Source organism: Hemitrygon akajei, chromosome 24 (genome assembly GCF_048418815.1).
Source record: "Hemitrygon akajei chromosome 24, sHemAka1.3, whole genome shotgun sequence".
NCBI lineage: Eukaryota > Metazoa > Chordata > Chondrichthyes > Myliobatiformes > Dasyatidae > Hemitrygon > Hemitrygon akajei.
Genome location: NC_133147.1, coordinates 34,143,001 through 34,167,936, shown reverse-complemented (window position 1 = coordinate 34,167,936; position 24,936 = coordinate 34,143,001). Strand labels below are relative to the sequence as shown.

Below are 24,936 nucleotides of genomic sequence, written 5' to 3'. Positions count from 1 at the left end.
TTGTGATTAAAGACTCGAAACACTTGTAGACCCCAGGTTACACTGTTGATGACATGTCCCAGTACACACCCGGGTAATTAAATCAGGTGGGGTCGGACTAGGTTAATGAAAGGCGTAGGTCAGATTAAAGTGCCTGCATAGCCCTATCTGCCACAGCCCCACATACTCCACAAACTTACACACCCCATGACACTAAACTCCACAACCTTATCACTCCCAGCCCCACATATACATCCTCCAAACCTACCCTTAACCCTAATCCTAACACCTAAGGGCCCACAGACCCCAACTAATCCTAACCGTACCCTGACTAACCTTGGGCCAACCCCAAAAACTAACTGACGTGTAAGAAGGGGAAATGTTCAATAAAGGCAAGTTTTTCACCTGGTTAATGATTTGGTGTGGGCCAGATCAAAGTGGCAGTGTTGGGTGGCACTGAATCTCGAGTGGCAAGATTAAGAAGCACAAGATTGATGATTTTCCCACTGCCCACAATATTATACCCCAAATCTCTTCCCTAAACCCTAATTTGATCTGCAACTCCCCCTCATCCATGTCACCAAACCCTATCTGACCCCTAACGTCCTAGTCTGTTCCCAAATCCACCCCAAAACCAAAAGGCTAAGCAAATCTATATCAAACACAATACATATCCCTCCATATATGTGCCAGCCTGAAAGAATCTTAAATGCCTTTATCATAATTAATGGCAGTAATTTCCAGACACTGGAAAAAAATTGCCCCGCAGATCTTCTTTGAATTTACCCCCCTTCACTTTAAAAGTATGCCCTCTAGTAATAGACATTACTGGTGACAATAATTAAACCAACCAACCAATTTATACCTCTTGGTGACACCACATGGAGAGGATATTCATAAAATCTACTCCCTCCAATGCCAGCCAGCACATCCTTTCTAAACTCTAGAGAGCATTACCCCAAGAGCCATCAAACGGCCCTCAGTTTGCCGATAACCATGGATTGTCTGGTCCTGGCATTCAGCCCACGAGCCCACTGACTCACCAGTAATCGCCCTTCTCAGTCATGCACTTCTCGTAGGCGGGCCCGGGGAGCTGGTCGTACCGGGGGAATATGAGGTCATGGTGGATGATGATGGTCTTCACCACCTCGTTGACCTGCGCCTGGCAGGCGACAGGGTCCTCGCCCTCGGGCACCGTCACCAGGGTGGGTCCAAAGCACACGGCCAGGTTGTAGGGGTCCATCATGTTCTCGTCGCTGAACTGTGACAGGCTGGCGGGGGGATGGGGTAATAGAGGGAAGACAGTCAATGCATGAGGGTGAAATTGGGAACATTTACTTCCTGGTAGGGGGCCACCCTCCAGTCCCATCCACCTACCCTATATTTCCCCAATGGCCCCAATCCCCCCCCACCCCGCCCCCCATCCGGGTCTTGCGGAATATGCTTCCAGATCACGGGAACTCCCTGATGGGAGTTGTCAGTTTAACTGGTTCGGCATGGACTAGATGCTGAGGAGGAATATTCCCCAGTTATATTCAGATCCTCCCACCCCTGGAACAAATCTCTTCCTAGGTTCTGTCCAATCTACTTGTCAAGCCATGTTGGTCTTCCCTTGACCTGCTTGACATCGACTGTTCACTCCTTCCCATAGATGCTGCCTTCTCGCATTCTCTGCCTTTATCCCAGATTCGCCAGTCACTCGGTGGGAGAGGAGACACAGCCTGGTATGGAAACACCAATGTCTCTCCTCTCCCTCTCTCACCATTGCCCAGGAAAAATAGTCTTCAGAATGTGATGGATAAAGTCCTGTCCATCACAAGCAAAACCTTCCCCACCACTGAGCACATTAACATGGAGTGCTGCCACTCACCCCCTCCTCATGGGGCAGAAGATACACAAGCTTGAAAGCATGTCACACCAGGCTCAAGGACAGTGTCTACCCCACTGTTGAATGGTCCCCTAGTACAATAAGATGGACTCTTGACCTCATGATCTACCTGCAGCTTATCATCTGCCTGCACTGCACTTTCTCTGGAATTGGAAGACTTTATTCTGCGTTAAGGTCATAAAAGTACAGTACAGAACAGACCTTCACCTCATCTAGTCCACGCCAACCCATTTCAGCTGCCTACTCCCATCGACCTGCACCGGGACCATACCCCTCCCATCCATGTACCTATCCAATCTTCTCTTAAACATTGAAGTCGAGCTTGCATGCGCCATTTGTACTGGCAGGTCATTCCACACTCACAACCCTCTGTGTAAAGAGGTTTCCCCTCCAATTCTCCTTAAACTTTTCACCTTTCACCCTTAACCCATGACCTCTGATTGTCATCCCACCCAACCTGCTGGGAAAAAGCCTGCTCGCACTTACCCTATCTATACCCCTCATAATTGTCCATCAAATCTCTTCTCAGTCTTCTGTGTTCCAAGGAACAAAGCCCTAACTTACTCAATCTTTCTATATAACTCAGGTCCTGCAGTTCAGGCAACATCTTTATGAATTTTCTCTTCACTCTTTCAACCTTATTTACATCTTTCCAGTAGGTAGGTGACCAAAACTACACAAAACACTCCAAATTAGGCCTCACCAACTTCAACATAACATCTCATTTCCTGTACTCAGTATTTTGATTTATGAAGGTCAATGTGCCAAAAGCTTTCTTTATCACCATTTCAATCTCGATGCACAGATGAGATTATCTGTACGGAGGCCATGCAAAACAAAGCTTTTCATTGTACCTCGTTACATGTGACAAAAATAAACTTGCAATAATGATAATAAAGTTCTGACATAACCGCCTTGCTCTGGGCCAGGGTCTGGTCTCCATGGGGAGCGAAGCAGGCGTGCACCTAGAGTTTCTGGACTAACTTACTGATTCAGAAACGCAAACAGGTATCGCAGGACGACAACGATATTCGTATCCAGATTGTCCACCACTTCCTTAATCTTGTTGGCACGGTCCAACTGGTCTTCTGGCTCTGTAATAGGAGCAGACGCTTCACAATCTACAAAGGGGGCAGAGGCAGAGATTGGGGGAGTGGAGTGGGAAGGGATGTGGGAAACTCCTGTAAATGTGGACTGGAGCTGGATTTGTGCTGGCATCTGCAGATCTTGGAAGGAGCTGTGCAAGTGTTACTTGCTGGGAACGTAAGGAAAGGAGAAGGAAGGGGCAGAGCAGGAGAGAGGGGAGAAAGGTGGTGAGAAGTAGGTAGAAGACAAGGGCAAGGTAGTGGGAAATGGGAGGGTTGAAATGAAGAAGAGGGAGATAGAAGCAATGAGAATGGAAATAGAGTAGAAAGAAAGGAAGAGGAGGAGCAGAGGGAAGGGGAAAGGAGAGAACATGGGAGAGAAAGGGAAGGAAAAGGGAGAGACAGAGGGAGGGGAAGGGAAGGAAAGGGGAGAGACAGAGGGAGGGGAAGATGAGAGTGAAAGGGAGATGAGAGGAGATGGGAGAGGATGGGAAATGAGAGGAGAGGAGAGACGGGGAGGGGAGGGGAGGGAGGAGGGGAATGGAGGGGGAAGGGGAGGGGAGAGAGGAGGGAAGAGTTAGGGAGGGGAGGGGAGAGAGGGGAAGGGAGTTAGGGAGAGGGAGAACAAGGGGAGAGCATGGGTGGAGAGGGTGGGGGGAGAGGAGGAAGGAGGGAGATGGGAGGGGAGATGAGGAGGAGGGTAGATGAGGGGGAGGGTAGATGAGAGGGGAGGGGAGGTGGGGAGGGGAGAAGGGAGAAGAGGAGAGAGGGAAAGAGAGAGGTGGGAGACGATGGAAGTGGAAGAGGGTAGGGGAGATAAGGGGGAGAGGGCAGGGGAAGATAAGAGGGTTGCAGGATGAAGGGAAGGTGTTTTCAAGTAAAAATTTGGGGAGGAGCAGGGGAGGCAAGTGAGGGATATGGGCTTTGGGGGGGAGAATGGTCATGATGATGGGAGTGGGGGCTGGAGGCAAGGGAAGGGATGCAAGATATGAGGGGAGCTGCGGAGGGATGCAGGGGGAGGCTGAGGGTGGGACACTCACCCACGCAGGCGATGAGGTTACTGAAGCATTCAGTAGGGAAGATGGGCTTGCTGAGACCCCGGAAATAGAGCTTGAGGACTCCTGCCACTGAGTCGATGTTGTGGGCGTTCATAGAATCGAGGGGATCATCACCTGGAGGAAGGAAGGAAGGATAGCATGAGGCAGAGGGAGAGGAAGGACTGGACATAGAAGAGTCCAACACTGGACAGGCCATTCAGTTCAAAACATTGTGTCGTTCTTGTTGCCAATTTACACTAATTGTCCTCCTATATTTCATCCATATATTTCCATGCCTATCTAAATTGAATTGAATGATCTTTATTGTCATTATACATAGGTACAATGAAACTCCGTTTCATAAAACTCTGCCTCTTACAAACTCCTCCAAACTGCCTGCTTCCACTGCTACCCCTGGTAAGCCATTCCCGCCACCCACCACTCTCTGTGAAAAACCTTGCCCCTCGTTCCACCTGTATGGCTGCAGCCAAATGTCTGTAAGTCCAAGTCTGTGTCTGCTGGAGGCTGCAGGCTTGTTCTGGGGGTTACGTAGGTGTTTGTGAGGGAGGAATGGGGCTTGGCTTGTTGTGTTGCTTTGTTATTTGTTGTGTTTTGTGTTGTGCTGCTGAACATTGTGGGCACGTTATGTTGGCACCGGAATGCGTGGCAACCCTTTCAGGCTCACCCTCAGGTTGCGTTGGTTGTTAACAATGCATTTCACTGTATGTTTCGATGTGCAGATGATTAATAAACATGAATCTTGAATCATTAAACCCCCCCCCCCGTCTCACCTTAAAAGCGTGTCTTCTGGTGGTTTGACATGTTTACTCTGGGGAATAGATTCTGACTGTTTACCCCATCTACACGTCTCATAACTTAAACAAGAATCCTACCAGTCTCTAATGCTCCATAGAAAACAACCCATGTTTGTCCAACCTCATACCCTCTAATTCAGGCAGCATCCTGGTGAACCTCTCTCTAGTCTCCATGCCCTCTTTGTAACGGGTGACCAGTACAACACACAATATTCCACACTGCACCAGACTGTCTGATTCCAGCACTGCCCTGAGTAACCTATTCCTGCCACCCACTACCCTCTGCGTAAAAAACTTGCCCCTCACATCACCTTTAAACGTCTTCCCTCTAATCCTGAAAGCATGTTCTCTGGTGTTGGATATTGAAAGATTCTGTCTACCCTATTTTTTTGCCTCATACAATTTTAAACAACTTCTGATAGCTTAGGGAGAACAACACAAGTTTGGCCAATCTCTCCTTACAAACCATACTCTCTAATCCAAGGCATCATCCTAGTAAACCCCTTCTGAGCCCTCTCCTCATCCTCCCGACAGCAGGGAGAGCAGAAATGTGCACAATGTTCCAAGTACAGTTTGACTAAAGTTTTATATAGCTGCATAATGGCTTCCTTATTCTTATACTCAACACCCTGACCACACTTGTTCACTTGCGTGGCCACTTTCAGTGAACTACAGACTTGGACCCTGAGATCCCTCTGAACCTTGATGCTAATAAGGGGGCAACCAGATATACCATGTACCACTTTAACTGGTATGGAGGCTCCACTGCACTGGGTCACTAAAAGCTGCAGAAAGCTGTGAACTCAGTCAGCTCCATCATGGGCACTTAGCTTCCCCTGCATCGAGGACACCTTTAAAATGCGATGCCTCAGAAAGGAGGCATCCATCATTAAGGTCGCACATCACCCACAACATGCCCTCTTCTCATTGCTACCATTAAGGAGGAGGTACAGGAGCCTTAGGAGCAGCTTCTTCTCCTCCACCATCAAATTTCTGAACGGACAGTGAATCCATTAACACTACCTCACTTTTTCCCCTCTCTTTTTAAACTTAATTGTATTTATTGTAATTTATAGTTTTTTAATTATGCATTGCAATGTACTGCTGTTGCAAAACAGCAAATTTCATGACATTTGCCAGTGATATTAAACCTGATTCTGATTGCTAACTTTCACCTTTCATTTGACCTCATACTTGCTGGAATTAAACTCCATCTGCAAGATCTCTGCCCATGTCTGTAACTAATCCCACTGTATTCTGAAAGGGGAAAGGTGAGGGGTGCAGGGGGAGGAGTTGGAGGTAGAGAGGGCAGGGGAGTCAGGACAAGAGAGAAATGGGAAAGAGCAACAAAAAGAGAGAATGGAGTGACTGGTAGGGAGAGGAAGAAGTGGAGCCTGGTGAAGATCTCGGAGCTCAACAGAGGAAGGCAGAGGGACAAAAGGGGCAGTGAGAGGAGAATGTGAAGTGTGGGCATAAAGCAGAGGGAGAGAGAAATAGATTGGGGGAGTGAGAGAGAGAAGGGGAAAGGGAGGGCATAGAGATGGGGAGAGAGACAGAGGAGGAAAAGGGAGGGGGAGTGGGAAGTAGGGAGAGGAAAGAAAACAGAGAAAGAGAAAGAGAGAGAAACCCTCAAATAGCAGATCTAGAGATACCCCATCCCCAACTCGCTCTCTCCACTCATCATTACTCCAATCCGCTCTTCTCTCCTTCAATCTCCCTTGACAAGATTCTCCCTCCTGACACTCACCTCTAGTGTCAATCTTTCCTCCCCCACCTCCTGTCCCACCCTTCCTCAATCTATTGCTTCTCTCTTTTTATACTCTTTCCACTCTCCCCATCTCTCCTCTATTCTCTCACCTGTTACTCTCTCATCCCACTAATTCTTATATTGCAATCTCTCTCCTTGCCCCATCACTTACCCTTCAACTCTCTCTTCCTGAGTCTCACCAGCTCTTTCATCCCTCACTCACACTCTGTCTCCACTAACTTGTCCCAATGCCTCCCCACCACCTCTACACCCTCATCGGTCTCTCTGTCACCACTCTCAATTTCTCTCTCCTCCCCCACCATGTTCGCCCCAGTCTCTCTCTCCATCACTCACTTCCTCTTTCCATTTTATTTGTTCCTCTTTTGCACTCTCACTCCTTCCTCCAATCACCATTCGTTATCCCACCCACCCCTCTCCTTCCCACAAACCCTTCTCCCATCAAGCATTTGATACCCCACCAACCCCTCTCACTTCACTACTCCCCATCACCAGTTATCCCACCCTGCCCTCTCACCCCTTCCCTCACCCACCTCTCTCGAAGGCATTCTTGATGTCGTTGACCTCAGTCTGGGAGCCAGGAATGCGGAAGATACCCTCGTGGTGCAGACCTGACAGGAAATCCAATGGTGAGTTCTGACCAGAATGGGATTCAGCTGGAATCCATCACATCTCCAGGGGAGGGTGCGGGAGTGGAAGGGAACTTTATTCTGAGGGGGGAAGTAAACAGGGAGGGGAGAGCAGAAGGGCTGAGGGGTTGGATTGCAGAGGACAGTTGGGGAGTATGGGTGGAAAGGGAAGGAGGCGTGAGGGAAGTGGGAGGAAAGAATGGAAGTGGAAGGGGAGGGGAGTCTAGGGTAGTGGAGTACAGGGGAAGGGATGTAGGGGAGAAGGGGGAAGGGCGCGTCAGGGAGTATAGAGGAGGGAAAAGGAATGCAGGGGCAGAGAATGTAGTGGAGCAGGTGCATGGGGGGTGGGAGTGCACTGGAGTGGAGGGGAGCGTATAGGAAAAGGAGAGTTTAGGGGAGGGAGGGGCTGGGCAGGTATGGGAGAGGAAGAGATAGGAGTGTAGGGGAGGTCACTCACCATTCAGGTTAATAAATCGGATGCAACTAACCACCACCAGGGGGATGGGCTGTCCGGAGCTCTGCGCACAACGGAGATGGTTCGTGAAAGTCAGCAAGGACCATGTGGTTTTACCTTCTTGCCTCCCCCCTCACAAACTTACCCCTCACCCTTCTGTCTATCCAAACCTGACCCTTGCCCCTCCCTCCCACATTTCTCCCATGTTCCCGGTGAACAGCGAGCCAGAGATTGAGTAGCACCACCCCCTACTTACCAGGATGAACATCTGTAAGTCTCCATTGAACAGCTTCTGGTTGTACTGGGAACATGGCCGCGAACGCCTCTGTCTCTGGGATCGTCCCAGCGTAGCCTGAAACCTGCGGGCGAGGAGGGAGAGGGAGAGGCGTAAACATTCTATCAGACTCGTCAGCCATTTCCCACCCTTCCCCACAGATGCTGCCTGACCTGCTGAGTTCCTCCAGCATTCTGTGTGTGTCACTTTGGATATCCAGCATCAGCAGATTTTCTCGTCACTGTAGCATTGTTTTAAGATGTTTTTAAAAATCTATCAACTCCTCAAAATCAACAGAACCCAGACAGCAGAATAAGGTTGTGAGTGCAGCTCTCCTTTAAGAAAAAGGAAGCAGGAAAGGAGTGCTGGGCTACAGGTATGATTGAAATTCAGGGACCTTAGACCCCTACTGCTGACTATCCTGAAGGCAAATGTACAGACTCTGGAAAGTAAAATTGAAGACCTCAAGACGGACATCAGGGACTACTGTGTACTTTGCTCCACAGAAATATGGCTCACCTCTGCCACTTTGGACGCAGCACTGCAGCCCGATGGCTTCACCCGATGCAAAGACAGGACAGTTGAATCTTTTAAAGGTGGGGGGGGGGGCGGAAGGAAATATGCCTCATGAATATCTCATGGTGGTGTACAGACATTAAGGTTCTGTCTCAGTCCTGCTCACTGAACTGGAACATCCAGAGGTCAAGGGTTATCCATTTTATTGGCTAAGTAGTTTTCTGTCATAATCCTGATAACAGTGTGTATTCCACCTCGGGCCAACAATGTCAGGCAAGCTCTGGAGGAGCTGAGCATCCAAGATCAGCAGTCATGTAGTTGTCCACCCTGATGGTTTCCCTATCATTGCAGGGGACTTCAACTAGGCAAGCTTGAAAAAGTCTTTGAACAACTACCACCAACTTGTGAAACCAGAGGAGCCAACTCACTTGAGCACTGTTATAGCACCATCAAGAACACTTATCATGCCATCCCACGCCCACACCATGGAAAATCCAATCATCTAGCTGTACTTCTATTCCTGGCATACAGGCAGAGAATAAAGACCACAGGACCAGTGGTGAGGATGGAGAAGCACTAACGGGACAGCTTTGAGTTGGTGGATTGGACAATATCCAGGGATTCATCTTCAATTCTAAATGAATATACTACAGTTGTCAAGACCTGCGTGGATGACTGTGTCTGCCTTCACAAACATACTGGACATACCCAAAAGCCGTGTATGAGCCAGAAATTTCATGGTATGCTGAGGGCTAGATCTGTGGCATTCAAGACCAGTGATCCAGAATTATGCAAGAAGTCCAGGTAAGACCTATGGCAGATTATCTTAAGAGCGAAAAAAAAACCACAATTCTGATTGAAGTTAGAGGATAGAATTGGAAACACGCCAGCTCTGGCAGGGTTTGTAGGCCATTACTTTCTACAAGGTGAAACCTAACATCATGAATGGCAGTGATGCTTCATTCCCAGATGAATTCAATGCCTTTTATGCATGCTTTGAAAGGAAGAATATAACTACACCTGTATGAATCCTCGCAGCATCTTGTGACCCTGTGATCTCTGACTCAGAGGCCGACATCAGAACATCTTTCATGAGGGTGAATCCTCACAAGGCATCAGGCCCAGATGGTGTACCTAGTAGGGCACTGAAAACCTGTGCCAACCAACTGGCGGGAGTGTTCAGAAACATCTTCAATCTCTCATTGCTGCAGTCAGAGGCTGCCATCTACTTCAAAAGGGCAACAATCAGACAAGTGACCAAGAGCAGGGTGAGCTGCCTCAATGACTATCTCACATCTGCTGTAATGAAGTGCTTTGAGAAGTTGATCATGGCCAGAACCAACTCCTACCTAAGCAAGGACCTGGTCCAGCTGCAGTTCGTCTATCCACAATAGGTAATCCAGCAGATACAATCTGACTGGCCTTCCATCACCTGGGCAATAGCAATTGCTGCTGGTTATTGGTTACAGCTCAGCATTCAACATCGTCATACACTCAATACTAATCAACAAGCTCCAAACCCTGGGCCTCTGTACTTCCCTCTGCAACTAGATCCTTGATTTCCTCTTTGGGAGACCGCAAGTCGGTGCAGATGTGAAATAACATCTCCTTCTCACTGACAATCAACACTGGCGTGCCTCAAGGATGCATGTTTAGCCCACTCTACACCCACAAAGGGGTGGCTAGGCAGAGATCAAACTCCATCTGCCAATAACACAACCATTGTTGGCATAATTTCAGATGGTGATGAGAGGGCATAGATCAACTGGTTGAGTGGTTTTGCAAAAGCTTCGCACTCAACCATCGGTTAGACCAAGGAATTGAAAAGGGAAGTTGAGGGAACACACAGGAATCCTCATTGAGGGATCAGCAGTGAAAAGGTGAGTAGTTTCAAGTTCTCTGAAGACTTATCCTGGGCCCAACACGTTGATGCAATCACAAAGAAGGCATGACAGCAGCTATATTTCCTTAGGAGTTTGTGTTAGAAGTTAGAGAGATTCTAACAGGTGTTGTAGGTGTATCACCATCTGGTATGCAGGGCAGGGGCTACTGCATACCACTGGAAAAAGCTACAGAAAGCTGAAAATTTAGCCAGCGCCATCATGGGCACTAGCTTCCCCAGCACCAAGGACATCTTCAAAAGGCAAAGCCTCAAAAAGGCAGCATCCATCATTAAGGACCCCCATCACCCAGGACATGCCCTCCTCTCATTGCTACCATCAAGGAGGTGGCGCAGGAGCCCGAAGACATACACTCAATGCTTTAGGAACAGCTTTTTCCTCAGAGCGATCAGATTTCTGAACCGATAATGAACCTGTGTATACTACTTCACATGTTTTCTTTGCTCTCTTTTTGCAGTAATTTAATTTTTAAAAAAAAAATATATTTCTTATTTCAATTTATGGTTAAACAGATTGTGTACTGCTCCTGCAAAATAACATTTTTCATGACATATGCCAGTGATATTAAACTGAGAACACCTGTCACGTATTCTCCCCTCTCTCCCTCCCTCTTTATGGAGTCACAGAGCACTACAGAACAGCAACAAGCCCTTCGGTCCATCCGCTCAGTGCTGAATCCCATTGACCTGCAGCTGGCCCACTGCCTTCCAACCAAAGTTCTCTTAAATGTTGACATCGATCCCACTTCCGCTGGCAGCTCATTCCACACCCGCACTATCTTTGGAGTGAAGAACTTCCCCCTCATGTTCTCATTAAACATTTTACCTTTCACCCTTAATCTATCACCTCTAGTTTTGGTCCCTGACCTTCTCTCTCCCCACCCCCTTCTTTACCCTCCTCTTTCAGCCTCCACTTTCTCTCTCTGTCTCCCCACTCTATTTCCCCTCTCTCACTTTTCCCTCATCTCTCCCCCACCCTCTAGAAGTCCCCCAGATCTCTCTCCTAATAACTCCACTCTCTCCCTGGCTCTGCACTCTCCCTAATCTCCTACCAACCCCAACTCACCCATATTGCCCCTCCTAGTCCCTCCCCACTCTCTGTGGCTCTCACTTTTACCCCTCCCAATGCCTGCCTCTCCCTCTTCCCCCCAATCTCCCCCTTTCCTCCTCCCAGTTTCCATTTCCTCTCCTTCTCTCCTCATCACAGTCTCCCATCACCTCTCTGTCTCCCTTCTCCCAGTCTTTCACCCCAACCTGTCTCTATCCTCTCCTTGTCCCCCCCTCAGCCTCCAACTCCACCCCCTCCTCCAGCTCTACTCCCAGGCTCTCTCCCCCACCCCATCCCCCTCTCCCTGTCACCACCCTCCCAGTCTCATCTCCTTGTCTCCCCTCTCAGCTTCCACTCCCTCTCCTAGTCTCTTCCCACAATTCCATCTCCCCCTCCATCTCTCTCCCACCTGTTTCCCCCTTTCATTCTCCACCCCCTCTCCCTTTCTCCCCCAGTCTCCCCCTAAATCTCTCCCCTTGACTTCACCTCCCTCACACAACCTGCTGGCCCGTCATTCTTGGAGTTTAACTGGTGGGATTGTCTGTTGCCCCCCTCCCGCCTCTGATGCCACCCTCCCTCTCTGCCCGAGCACTGGGTGCACCTACCTGAATGTGGTGTCATCGTCGACAATCCCTGTGGGTGAGAGATGAGGTGAGGATTAGCTGCGAGTGCGGAGCAGTTCACTTCGACCACAACTGTCGCAGGCCTTTCTGGAGACTCTGGTGTTCGAGGGACCGTCAGTCGGCGTAGGGTGGAGAAGAGGGTTGGGGCGGGAATCTCCATGGGAACTCGGGATCAAAAGGACGGGGTTCTGCAGAGGAGAATGGAGGGAGTGCCTCTGCAGGAACAGGAACAGGGCATTTTCATAGGAACAATGGATGGTTCACTTCCAAGGGAATGCTGGATCAAGCATTTCTAGGAAATGATGGACTGAGGGTCTCCATGGGAATGGGAATTGAGCGCCTCCAAGGCAATGCTGGTTGGAGTGGCCCCCACAGGAACAATGATGAAGAATCTTCATGAGATTCATGGGAACAACAGATTGAGCTTCTCCATGGGAACAATGCATTAAGCATTTGTGGGAACAATGGATTAAGTGACTCCATAGAAACGATGGATTGAGCGTCTCTATGGGAACAATGGATTAAACATCTCTGTGGGAATGATGGATTAAGCGTCTCCATGGAAACGATAGATTGAGGGTCTCCAGGCGAAATGATGGATGATGCACGTGTCAGAAGGATCATAAGGTCAATGGGAACTAGATTGTTACGGGGGGGGGGGGGGGGCGTCTCGTTGGGAATGAGCTGAACCAGTGACCAGCCTTGGACTGAGTCAGGCCGCTGTCAGAGTGCTCACCCTTGTCAATGGCCAATTTCAGCAGTTCATACTTGGCCTGGAGTTTGGTGATCCTGGCATCACCTGTCACCGAATCCTTCAGCTTCTGAGGACAGAGGGTGGGAGCAGTTAGCATGGCTCCAGGGAAACTCACCCACCCAATCGGTGCACGGACTCAAGGGAGCTGTGGTCTCAGGGGCACACTGGAGGCCATTCAGTCAACTTCTCGAGCTTCTCAGCCGAGCTCCCAAACCTGACACCTTTTTGCAGCAGATAGTCCCTCCACTTTCTCCTACGAGGGAGGTCTTCCCTGCCCTCCCCTCTCAACTCCTAAACTATCTGCTCCCTCCAACCCAGCGAGATAGGGACAGAGAGAATGACAAGCTGACAGAGAAAAGGGGTGCCACTATAGTGTAGTGATTAGTGTGACACTGTTACAGCTTGGGGTGTTCCCAGAGTTCGATTCCAGCACCGTCTGAAAGGAGTTTGTAGACTCCCCCCATCAACTGCATAGGTTTCCTCTGGGCGCTTCCTCCCACTATCTAAAGACATACTGTACTGGTTAGGAGGTAAATTGTCTTGTGATTAGGTGGGTTGCTTGGTGGATCAGAATTGCCCGTTCCACACTGTATTTCCCAATAAATAAATAAATATTATAAATAAATAAATACTAACGTGCCAGAGGGAAGAATGAAGAGAGAGAATAAAGCAGAGAGGGGGAGGGAAGGGAAGGAAAAGAGAGGGAGAGAGAGAAGGGAAAGAGGAGGGAGAGAGAGGGAGGGAAAGAAAGGAGAGAGGGGAAAGAAAGGAAAGAGGGAGGGAGAAAAGGAGAGAGGGAGGGAGAGAAGCAAATGAGAGGGAGGGAGAGAAGGAAGAGAGGGGGAAGGAGAGAAGTGGGAGAAGGAGAGAGAGGGAGAGGTAAAAGAGGAAGAGTGAGAGGGAGAGATAGACATGGAGGGGTCAGAGACTACAACAAGGTTAGAGTGATAGAGAGGGACTTTCTCCTCTATTTATCTCCCTCTCGCTTTATTCCTTTACCCCCCCACTCACAGCAGCACTGCTCCCCAACAACTCTGTGCTATGAGGGTCCCAGATGGAGCCCACACCCACAGCCACCCTGCCCGTACGGTGAAGTAGTAGGACTCGGTCTCCTGTTGGTTGGCTCGACGCCGGCTGATGTTGGCCTTGGAGCCGGAATCGGTGCCAGCGAACTTCACCAACTCGAGGGACTGGCTACTCTGAAAGGCGTCGGAGATATCGAAGTCATCGGCAGGGGCCTGGTTCTGCAGGTTCTGCAGGGTTGTCCGCAGTGTCTTGTTAATCTGCACAGAGAGAGCATCAGTGTTGACATAAAGTTAAGCCATGGGGGCACGGGGGATCAGTATCGGCGCGGTTAATCAGTGAGGGGGAAACAGGAGGGTTTCAGCATTGCAATGCAGTTAATCTGTGAGGGTGGGGAGTGGGGGGGCACGTCAGCACAGAACTAACCTGCAGTGGTGGGAGTATAGAGCAAACAGGAGGGGGAGGAAGTGGAGGGTTTTGGTGTCGGCACAGAGTTCATCTGCAGCATCACTCTGCCCACTCCAATGTGTGCGCAAACACACACACACACACACACACACACACACACACACACACACACACACACACACACACACACACACACACACACACACACACACACACACACACACACACACACGTTCATCAGCACAGGCTACGGGAACACCTGTAATCACCCAGAGTTTGGTACGACACTCGAGGCTGCCCTCACCTCCTCCGTCTCCAGCCTGGCCGTGGCTAGCGTCCCCTGGAGGTTCTGGAAGCGTCCCTGCAGCTCATAGTAGACAGCGGATGTGGTCTTCACTTCCCGTACCTGGCCCAGGGACGGCAGACAGCAGTCAGAGCAAGCACTCTGCAATTGTTTGATCAATTCATTGCAACACAAGAGCAGAGTTTAACAGGAGTGGCAGCAGTCCCTCAAGCCCTAAAGACTCTTGCGAACTCCTACGGTTGGGAGCACTCTGACTGGTTGCATCACCGGCTGGTGTGGAGGCTTGGAAGCAGAGGGTCACAGAGACTGCAGAGGGTTGTGGACTCAGCAAGCTCCATCACCAGCACAATCCTCCCCACCATCCAGAACTTCTTGCAACTTTAGGAAGACAGCATCTATCACTGAGAGGCCTCACCATCTGGGACATGCCCTCTTCTCATTGCTACCATCAGAGGGAAGGTGCAGGAGCCTGAAGACACACACTCAACGTTTTTGGAACAGATTCTTCCCCTCTGTCAGCATTAGGAGTTTGAGGAGATTTGGTATGCTACCAAAGGCTTGAGCAAATTTCTACAGATGTTCACTGGAGAACATTGTGACTGGTAGCATCACTGTCTGGTGCAGAGGGGCCACCGACAGGACTGGAAAAGGCTGCAGAGGTCTGTAGACTCAGCCAGCTCTATCACAGGCAGTGGGCTCCCCTCCACTTCGGACATTTTCAAGATGGCGGCATCCGTCATGAAGGACCCTCCAGTTGCTTCTCCTCTGCCACCAGATTTCTGTTCATACATTTCTGGATGTATCTCATTATTCCTTCTTTTTGCATTGCTTCTTTATTTTTGTGATTAAACGTGATTTTACATTTTTGCACTGTACTGCTGCCACAAAACAGCAAATTCCACATCATCTAAGTCAGATAATAATTCAGAGGCCTCTGTAATTCATGGCTGATGACTTGCCCACCATTGACCTCAGCCTTCAATCTAAAGTAAAATTATTATCAAAGTACATATATGTCACCATATACAACCCTGAGATTCATTTTCATGCAGACATTCACAGCAAATACAAAGAAACACAATAGAATCAATGAAAAACACACACAAGACAGACAACCAATGAGATGAAGAGTCCTTAAATGAGAATTGTGTCGTGTTGTGGTGAGTGAAGGTATTCCCTCTGCTTCAAGAGCCTGATGGTTGAGGGTAATATCTGTTCCTGAATCTGGTGGTGTGAATCCTGAGGCTCCTGTACCGCCCTCCTGATGGCAGCAGTGAGAAGAGAGCATGACCTGGGTGGTGGAAGTCCCTGATGGTGGATGCTGTTTTCCTGCGACAGCGGTACGTATAGAAGTGCTCAGTGATGGTGAGGGCTTTACACATGATGGACTGGGCCATATCCACTACTTTTTGTAGGATTTTCCATTCAAGGGCATAGGTGTTCCATACCAGGCTATAATGCAAACAACCGTACACATCTATATAAGTTTGTCAAAGTTATAGAAGATATGCTGAATCTAGGTGGACATCTAAGACAGCAGAGGCACCTAATCTGGTCACATTTGGCCCACATCATGCTAAACCAGGGGTTCCCAACCTGGCGACCACAGACCCCTTGGGTAATGGCAAGTCCTCATGGCACCAAAAAGGTTGGGAACCCTTGCTTTAGACTATGTGCTTTCATCCTGTCTATGCCCCTTCAGATCTTATATGTTGCTATCAAGTCAGTCCTGTGGCCAATTAGTGAACAGGAATGTGAGAAGAAGAGGTGACTTCGCACAGGTCCACAATTGAAGATTGAAAAAGCCACTTTTTGCAGCAGTTTTTGGAGTTTGAACTGAGGCCAATCAGTGAACGGGATTCATTAGCAAGGGCAAATAAAAGTAAAGCAGATGCAAGTGGAATGGCCATTGTGTGAGTGGGGGGACTTTGGAAAGATCAGGCTTGGGTGAGGTAAGTTTATTCTTCTTTATTCCTCATTTGTTGGTATATAGTTGGTGCAGAGAGAATGGCTCCAGTTGCGGTGCTGTGTTCTTGGTGTGAGATGTGGGTGTTCTGGGGGACATTCAGCATCCCAGACTGCGCAGGCGCGTGACATCAGCCAGTAGAGTGGGAAAAGTTTGAAAAGAAGACCGCCATATCCAGTGGGCAGTGGAGTGAGGGGAGCAGAGTGATAGGGCTTTAGCTCAAACAGGCTTAGGCAGTAATAAAAAGAGGAGATGTAGGTTTACCTGTGTTAATTGCGGAAAGGAAGTATATACGTGAGGCCAGTATTCTGTGCTCGGTGTCAGATACGTTATATGACAATGACTTGGATGACAGAATTGATGGCTTTGTGGCCATGTTTGCACCCAACATGAAGATAGGCGAGGGGCAGGTAGTGTTGAGGAAGCAAAGAGACTACGGAAGGACTTAGACAGATTAGGAAAATGGTCAAAGAAGTGGAAGATGGAATACAGAGTCGGGAAGTGTATGGTCATGCACTTTGGTAGAAGAAATAAAAGCGTAGACTATTTTCTAAATGGAGAGGAAACTCAAAAATCTGAGTGCAAAGGGACTTGGGTTCCCTAAGATTAATTTACAGGTTGAGTTGGTGAGGAAAGCAAATGCAATGCTAGCTTTAATTTCAAGAGAGCTAGAATATAAAAGCAAGGATGTAATATTGAGGCTATATAAGGCACTGTGAGGCCTAACTTGGAATACTGTAAGTGGTTTTGGCGTCTTCTCTAAGAAAGGACGTGCTGACATGGGAGAAGGTTCAAAGGACGTTTACGAAATGATTCCAGGATTGCAAGGCTTATCAAGTGTTTGATGACTCTGGGGCTGTACTCATTGGATTTCAGAAGAATGAGGGGGGGGAGATTTAATTGAAACCTATCAAATGTTGAAAGGCTTCAAAAGAGTAGATGTGGAGGGAATGTTTCCTCTAGTTAGGGAAATTAGAGGGATGTCATTTAGAACGGAGATGAGGTGGAATTTCTTTAGCCAGAGAGTGGCGAACCTGTGGAATTCATTGTCACAGGCAGCTGTGGAGGCCAAGTCCTTCTCTATATCTAAGGCAGAGGTTGATAGATTCTTGATTAGTCAGGACATGAAGGGTTATGGGGAGAAGGCAGGAGACTGGGGCTGAGAGGGAAATGGATCAGCAATGATGAAGTGGCAAAGCAGACTCAATCGGCTAAATGATCTAATTTTGCTCCTTCCTCTAATGGTCTTATGTTACCATATTCTACCTTGAGATTCATTTTCTTACAGACATTCACTGGAAAAGAAATTTAAAACTATTCATAAACAAAGACTGACCAACAACAATGAGCAAAAGACAAACTAAGCAAATAAAAAATAATACTGAGAACATGTGCTGTAAAGAGTCTTTGAAAATGAGTCTGTAGATTGTAGAATCATTTCGGGAGTTGCAGTGAGTGAAGTTATCCACGCTGCTTCACTATCCTGACGACTTCCGGCTAATAACTCTTCTTGAACCTGGTGGTATGGGACCCAAGGCCCACAGATGGACCACCTGCCAGATCATAGTAGTGAGAAGAGAGCAAGGCCTGAATTGGGAAGGGGGCGTGAGGGGTCTTTGATGATAGATGCTTTCTTGTGACGGCGCTTCATCTAAGTGTGGTCAATGAGGGGGAAGGCTTTGCCTGTGATGGACTGGGCTGTAACCACCACTTCCACCACTTACTGTGGACTGCTCAATTTCTGGGCATTGGTGTTTTTATACCAGGCCATGATGCAACCAGTGAATCACTATGCATCTATATAAGTTTGTCAAAGTTATAAATGACAAACTTCTAACAGAATAGCAGTACTATCAGTCCGCCTTTGTGATTGCACTTACTTTTTAATGGTCATAGTCATAAAACAAATGGGGCATCTAGGTTGGCATGGACTGATTGGGCTGAAGGGCTTGTTTCCATGCGAAATGATATGATGACAACAAGCCCAACTCATCCCTGCTGACCAAGCCTGTCTATGCCACCATACTTCCACCTATTCCCCTTGCAACCTTTTCTGTCCATCTACCTATCCAAGTGCCTTTTAAATGTAATAATTGTATCTGCTTCTTGCACTTCCTCTACCTACCATTCTCTGTGTGGCAACAGTTCATTCTCTGTGAGTCAGCTGGTGTGGTACACTGCGTCCGGTGCTCCCGGTGTGGCCTTTTATACATTGGTGAGACCAGACGCAGACTGGGAGACTGTTTCGCTGAACACCTACGCTCTGTCTGCCAGAGAAAGCAGGATCTCCCAGTGGCCACACATTTTAATTCCACGTCCCATTCCCATTCTGATATGTCTATCCATGGCCTCCTCTACTGTCAAGATGAAGACACACTCAGGTTGGAGGAACAACACCTTATATACTGGCTGGGTAGCCTCCAACCTGATGGCATGAACATTGGCTTCTCTAACTTCCGTTAATGCCCCTCCTCCCCTTCTTACCCCATCCCTGACATATTTAGTTGTTTGTTTTTTTTCTCTCTCTGCCCATCACTCTGCCTGTTCTCCATCTCCCTCTGGTGCTCCCCTTCCCCCTTCTTTCTCCCTAGGCCTCCCGTCCCATGATCCTTTCCTTTCTCCAGCTCTGTATCACTTTTGCCAATCACCTTTCCAGCTCTTAGCTTCATCCCACCCCCTCCGGTCTCCTCCTATCATTTCACATTTCCCCCTCCCCCTCCTACTTTCAAAACTCTTAGTATCTTTCCTTTCAGTTAGTCCTGACGAAGGGTCTCAGCCCGAAACATCAACAGTGCTTCTCCCTATAGATGTTGCCTGGCCTGCTCTGTTCCACCAGCATTTTGTGTGTGTTATTCTCTGTGTGGAAAAGCTGCCCCTCAAGTTCATTTTAAATCTCCACCTCTCACCTTAAACTTGAACTCCCCTACACTAGGAAAAAGACTGTGACCATTCACCTTATCCACACCCCTCTTGACTTTACAAACCTTATTGCTTAGGTTCCTTTGCTCCAGGAGAAAGTAATCCCAACTCAAGCCCTCCAGCTCTGGTAACATCCTGGTGAATCTTCTCTGCATCCCTGGTGAATCTATGTAGTCTGTGCCAAAGCATTTAAACTGCTTACTCCCATCGGCATGCACTCCGGCAATTGCTCTCCATACCCCTCCCATCCACGTACTGATCCAAGCTTCTCTTAAACATTGAAATCAAGCTCGTGTGCATCACTTGCACTGGCAGCTCACTCCACTCTCACGAACCTCTAAGTGAAGAAGCTTCCCCTCATGTTCCCCTTTCGATCTTAACCCATTACCTCTAGTTGTTGTCCCACCCATCCTGCCTGCTTGCATTTACCCCATCTATACACCACATAATTTTGTAAATCTCCCCTCAATCTTCTACTTTCCAATCTCCTCAACCTTAACCCTGTGCTCTCTAGTTCTTGATTCCCCAACCCCGGGGAAAAGACTGTGCATTCAGTCCTACCCTATCCAACCTTTCCCTATAACTTAGTCCCTCAAGTCCTGATGACACTCTTGCAAATCTTTCCAATTTAATAACTTATTTTCTGTAACACAGTGACCAAAAGTAAAAATAATTTTCCAAGTATGATCTCGCTAACATCTTGTACAACCACACCATGACCTCCCAACTTCTGTATTCACCCTGATTGATGAATCGCAGCACACCAAAAACTTAATTTGCCACACTATGTCCCTGTGACACCACTTTCAGGGACCGTATACCTGTACTTGTAGGTCTGTCTGATCTACAGCACTCCCCCGAAACTCTACGATGAAAGTCCCACCTGGATTTGACTTCCCAAAATATAACACCTCACACTTATAGGATCATAGAACATCACAACTCTGTACAGACCCTTTGGCCTATGATGTAGTACTCTTAAGATCAATCTAACCCTTTCCTTCTACATGGCCTATTTTTGAATCACCCATGTTCCTTAAATGCCCTAACGTATCTGCCTCTACCACCACTGCTGGCAGGACACCCCACATACCCACCCCTTTCTGTGTACCTCTGATACTTCCCTGCAATCACAAATCTATGCCCCTTCGTATTAACCATCTCATCCATGCCTCTCATCATCTTATACACCTCTCATCCTCCTTTGCTCCAAAGAGAAAAGCCCTAGCTTGCTCAAACTATCCTCATAAGACATGCTCTCTAATCAAAGTAGCGTCCTGGTAAATCTCCTCTGTACCCTCTCTAAAGCTTCCACATCCTTCCTATAATGTAGCAGCCAGAACTGAACATAATATTCCAAGTATAATCTAACTTGGGTTTTATAGAGCTGTAATGTTACCTTGCAGTCATGAACTCAGCTCCAAGACTAATGAAAGGCCAACACACCATACACCTTCTTAACAACCCAATCAACTTGGGTTGATTGCATCCCTCAATTTCCCACACTCCGAGGAATAAAGCTGCAGCCTACCCAACGTAATCCCTTGAGATTTGGCAACATCCTCGTAAACCTTCCTTGCATCCCTTCCAGCTTAATATCATCTTTCCTCTAGCAAGGTGACCGGAATTGAACACAATATGCCAAGCGAGGCTTGCGCAGTGAAAAGGCAATTTTCAGGATGACTACACGGAGAAGCACTACATTGGGAAGGCAAGAGGAGAAAGAGTAAGAGTGAAACATCTGTCTCCCACAGAAAGGCATGGCTTAGACCAAGGCATGTGCCTGCAGTGACTCCTTTCATTGGGAATAAGTGAGTGGCATTAAGGAATTGCTCAATGTTAGGGCAAAGGATTGGTACAGGAAGGGAACCCACTGGTTCTCTGTTAAGAAGAGACCTGCAGAGGTATTGTACATCCATAGTTAACAGCGAAAATAACTGTTTGGGACCAAGAAATCAGCAGAGGGCATCAAAGGCGCCATGGATGCACTGCAGCGTGGTAATGGGAACTGCTTTGCAATGACTGCAATGAACTGTGGAGAGCTCAGTGCATCACAAAAACCAGCCTCCTCCCACTTTTCACTGCCTCAGTAAAGCAGCCAATATAATCAATGACCCACCCACCTGGACATTTTCTCTTCTCCCCCTCCCCTCGGGCAGAAGATACAAAAGTTAGATCGCATGACCACCAGGCTCAAAGACAGCTTTCACCCCACTGTTATAAGACTATTGATAAGAAGGATGATAAGAAGGACTCTTGACCTCATCATCAACCTCATTATGACCTTGTACCTTATTATCTGCCGGCACTGCATTTCTCTGTAACTTTAACACTTTATTCTCCAATCAGTTCCTCTCCAGAGATGCTACTTGACCTGCTGAGTTCCTCCAAAATTTTGTGTGTGCTCCAGATTTCCAGCATCTTGTGAGAATGGGCTTTGGACAGAAGGGGGGGGGTTGTTGGACAATGAGACCGAATACAGTGGAGGAAGGGATGGTCTCCTGCAAAAACAGGGTCAATGGTGCAGGGAGACAATGCTTTAAAGGTATCTGAGGGCTGACTTTTGTGGGTGGAGGTCACAACATCAAATCACAATTGCACCATCCTTGCATAAATTGGTTTAATGTCGAGCTCTCCCCACCTTTTGAGTTTCTGCTTAGTTCTTTGTTTCTGTTTCTCCAGCTGTTTTTTTTAGTATCCTTGGCAACGCTGGTCTGAAACCTGTTACTTACACTTCCTCTGCTGCCTTCTCCCCCCCCAAACTTCCCTAAGTTTTAAAATCCACCAGATCAGACAAAGGGCCCACACTCGACAAAATTGGCACTGCTCCTTCTCCCCATGGATGCACCACATCCGCTAAGGCCGTCTGCCTTTGGACTATGAACACAAGAGATTCTGCAGATGCAAGATATCCAGAGCAATGTACACAAAATCAGCACAAGAACTCATTCATTGGTGATGCAGTGTGAAGTTTAGAAAGATCTCAGAGCTTTCAGCTTTCTTTTGGCAGGCTAAAATCAGCGGAGTGGGGCCCATAAAAAAGGTGTCATTATGTGAGTAGGTCAGTGTTAGACGACCTAGTGTTGGCTCAACAGGCTTAGGCAACAACAGGCTTGGGCAAGCACAGGGAGGTTCTAAGTTAGTAAGTAAGAAAGTTCCTAGTAAGCTTTTTTCTGTTTGTTAGTGTTTTGAATAAAGATCAGGAGGTAGTGTTACGCCTGTTGTGTGAGATGTGGGAAATTTGGGAGACCTCCAGTCTCTCTGATAGATACATCTGTACAAAGTGCTTCTAGCTGCAGCTCCTTAGAGACTGTGTTAAGGAATTGGAGCTGCAGCTCGAAGACCTTCAGTTCATATTGGAAACTGAGAAGGTAATAGATAGGAGCTACAGTCACCCCTACGTTACAAGATGCAGATACCTGAGTGAATGTCAGGAGAGGGGAAAAGGAATAGGCAGCCAGTTCAGAGTACCTCTGTGGCTGTTCTCCTCAATAATAAGTATGCCACTTCGGGCACTTTGAGAGGGATGAACTACCAGGGGGAAGCAGCAGTAACCAGGTCTCTGGATCTGTGGCTCAGAAGGAAATGGGGGGAGAAGAGAAGTGCAGTAATGATAGGGGATTCATAATTAGAGGAGCAGAAAGCAGGACATAAAAGAGACACTTGGATGGTGCATTGCCTTCCAGATGTCAGGGTCAGGGATGTCTCGGATTGGAGCCATGGCACTCTAAAGGGGGAGGGTGAACAGCTGGAAGTCACCGTACATATTGACACCGACTACATAGGTAGGAAAAGGGAGGAGAGCCTGAAGAGAGAATATATGGAGTTAGGCAGCAAGCTGAAAAGCAGGACCTCCAGGGTTGTAATCTCTGGATTGCTGTCTGTGCCACATGTCAGTGAGGGTAAGAATAGGATGATTTGGCAGGTGAATGAATGGCTGTGCAATTGGTATAGGAGGCAGGGCTGATTTCTGGATATTGTGATCTCTTCTAGTGAAAATATGACCTGTACAAAAACGACAGGGTTACACCTGAATCCAGGAAGAACCAATATTCTGGTGGGCAGGTTTGCTGGAGCTGTTGGGGAGGGTTTAAGCTAATTTGGCAGGGGTATAGGAACCAGAGTGATAGGGCTGAGGATGAGGCAGTTGGTGCACAAGCAAAGGCAGTGTGCAGTGAGGCTGTGAGGAAGGACAGACAGATGAGGGGACAAAACTGCAATCAGTGCGATGATTTAAATTGTAACAGGGGACCAAAATCAAAAAGGTTGACGAATTCAGGACTATAGGTGTTGTCAGAGCAAACACAAGGAAATCTGCAGATGCTGGAAATTCAAACAACAACTCACACAAAATGCTGGTAGAACACAGCATTCTATAGGTGTTGTGCTTGAATGCAGAATAAGGTAGATGATCTTGTGGTGCACTTAAGAGACTGGCAGGTATGATGTTGTGGGCATCTTTAGTCATGGCTGAAAGCAGATCGTAGTTGGAAGCTTATCATTCAAGGATAGACAATGCATCGAAAGGCCAGACAAGGTAGGCAGAGGTGGTGGGGCAGCTCTATTGGTTAACAATGAAATCAATTCCTGAAAAGTTAGGATCAGATGATGTGGGTAGAGTTAAGAACCTTCAAGGCTAAATAGACTGTGATGGGAGTTATATACAGGCCTCTGAACAATAGCCAGGATGCGGACTACAAAATACAACAGGAGATAGGAAAGGCATGTAAATAGAGCAACGTTATGATGGTCATGGAGTCAATATGTGGGAACACCTGGTTGGTGCTGGATTCCAAGAGACAGAATTTGTAGAATGCCTATGGGATAGCTTTTTAGAGCAGCTTGTGGTTGAGCCCATGAGAGGAAGGCCATTATGGATTGGGTGTGAATGTAATGAACCAGATTTGATTTGGAAGCCGAAAGGACCCTTAGGAGCCAGTGATCACAATATGATAGAATTCACCCTGCAGTTTGAGAAGGAAAAGATAAAATTGAATGTTTTAGTATTACAGTACAGGAAAGGGAATTAAAGAAGCAACTGACGGGAGCTGGCCAAAGTTGTTAGGAAGGGGACAATAGCAGGGGTGACAGCAGAACAGCAATGGCTAATGGTAATGGGGGAAATTCAAAGATGCAGGAAAGATACATCCTGAAGATGAAGAAGGGATGATGAGACAACTATGGCTGACAAGGGAAGTCAAAGCCAACAAAAGAGCAAAATAAGGGCATATAATAGAGCAAAAATTAGTGGGAAGTTAGAAGATTAGGGAGCTTTTAAAAACCAATAGAAGGCAACTAAAAGATAAGAAGAAAAAAAAGATGAAATATGAAGGTAAGCAGCCAATATTATAAAAGAAAATACCAAAAAATATTTTCAGATATTTTTTCAGAGTAAAAGAGAGACAAGAGTAGATATCAGATAGCTGGAAAGGCAATAATGGGATGCAGAGATGCAATATGGCAGATGAATTTAATAAGTATTTTGGATCAGTTTTCACTGTGGAAGACACTGGAGAATGCCCAAAATGCAAGAGAAGCAGAGGATAGAA

At 47.6% G+C, this 24,936-nt stretch overlaps 1 protein-coding gene across 1 annotated transcript in view; it reads right to left on the bottom strand.

Moving 5' to 3' along the window:
* LOC140715695 (rho GTPase-activating protein 4-like) overlaps positions 1–24,936 on the bottom strand; it is a 100,068-nt gene that overhangs the window by 22,840 nt on the left and 52,292 nt on the right. The window contains 10 exon segments of the mRNA XM_073028065.1: positions 1,023–1,250; positions 2,856–2,961; positions 3,993–4,124; positions 7,103–7,180; positions 7,656–7,716; positions 7,909–8,011; positions 11,996–12,023; positions 12,750–12,834; positions 13,856–14,050; positions 14,503–14,604. Coding sequence (XP_072884166.1) covers positions 1,023–1,250; positions 2,856–2,961; positions 3,993–4,124; positions 7,103–7,180; positions 7,656–7,716; positions 7,909–8,011; positions 11,996–12,023; positions 12,750–12,834; positions 13,856–14,050; positions 14,503–14,604 — 1,118 coding nt within the window.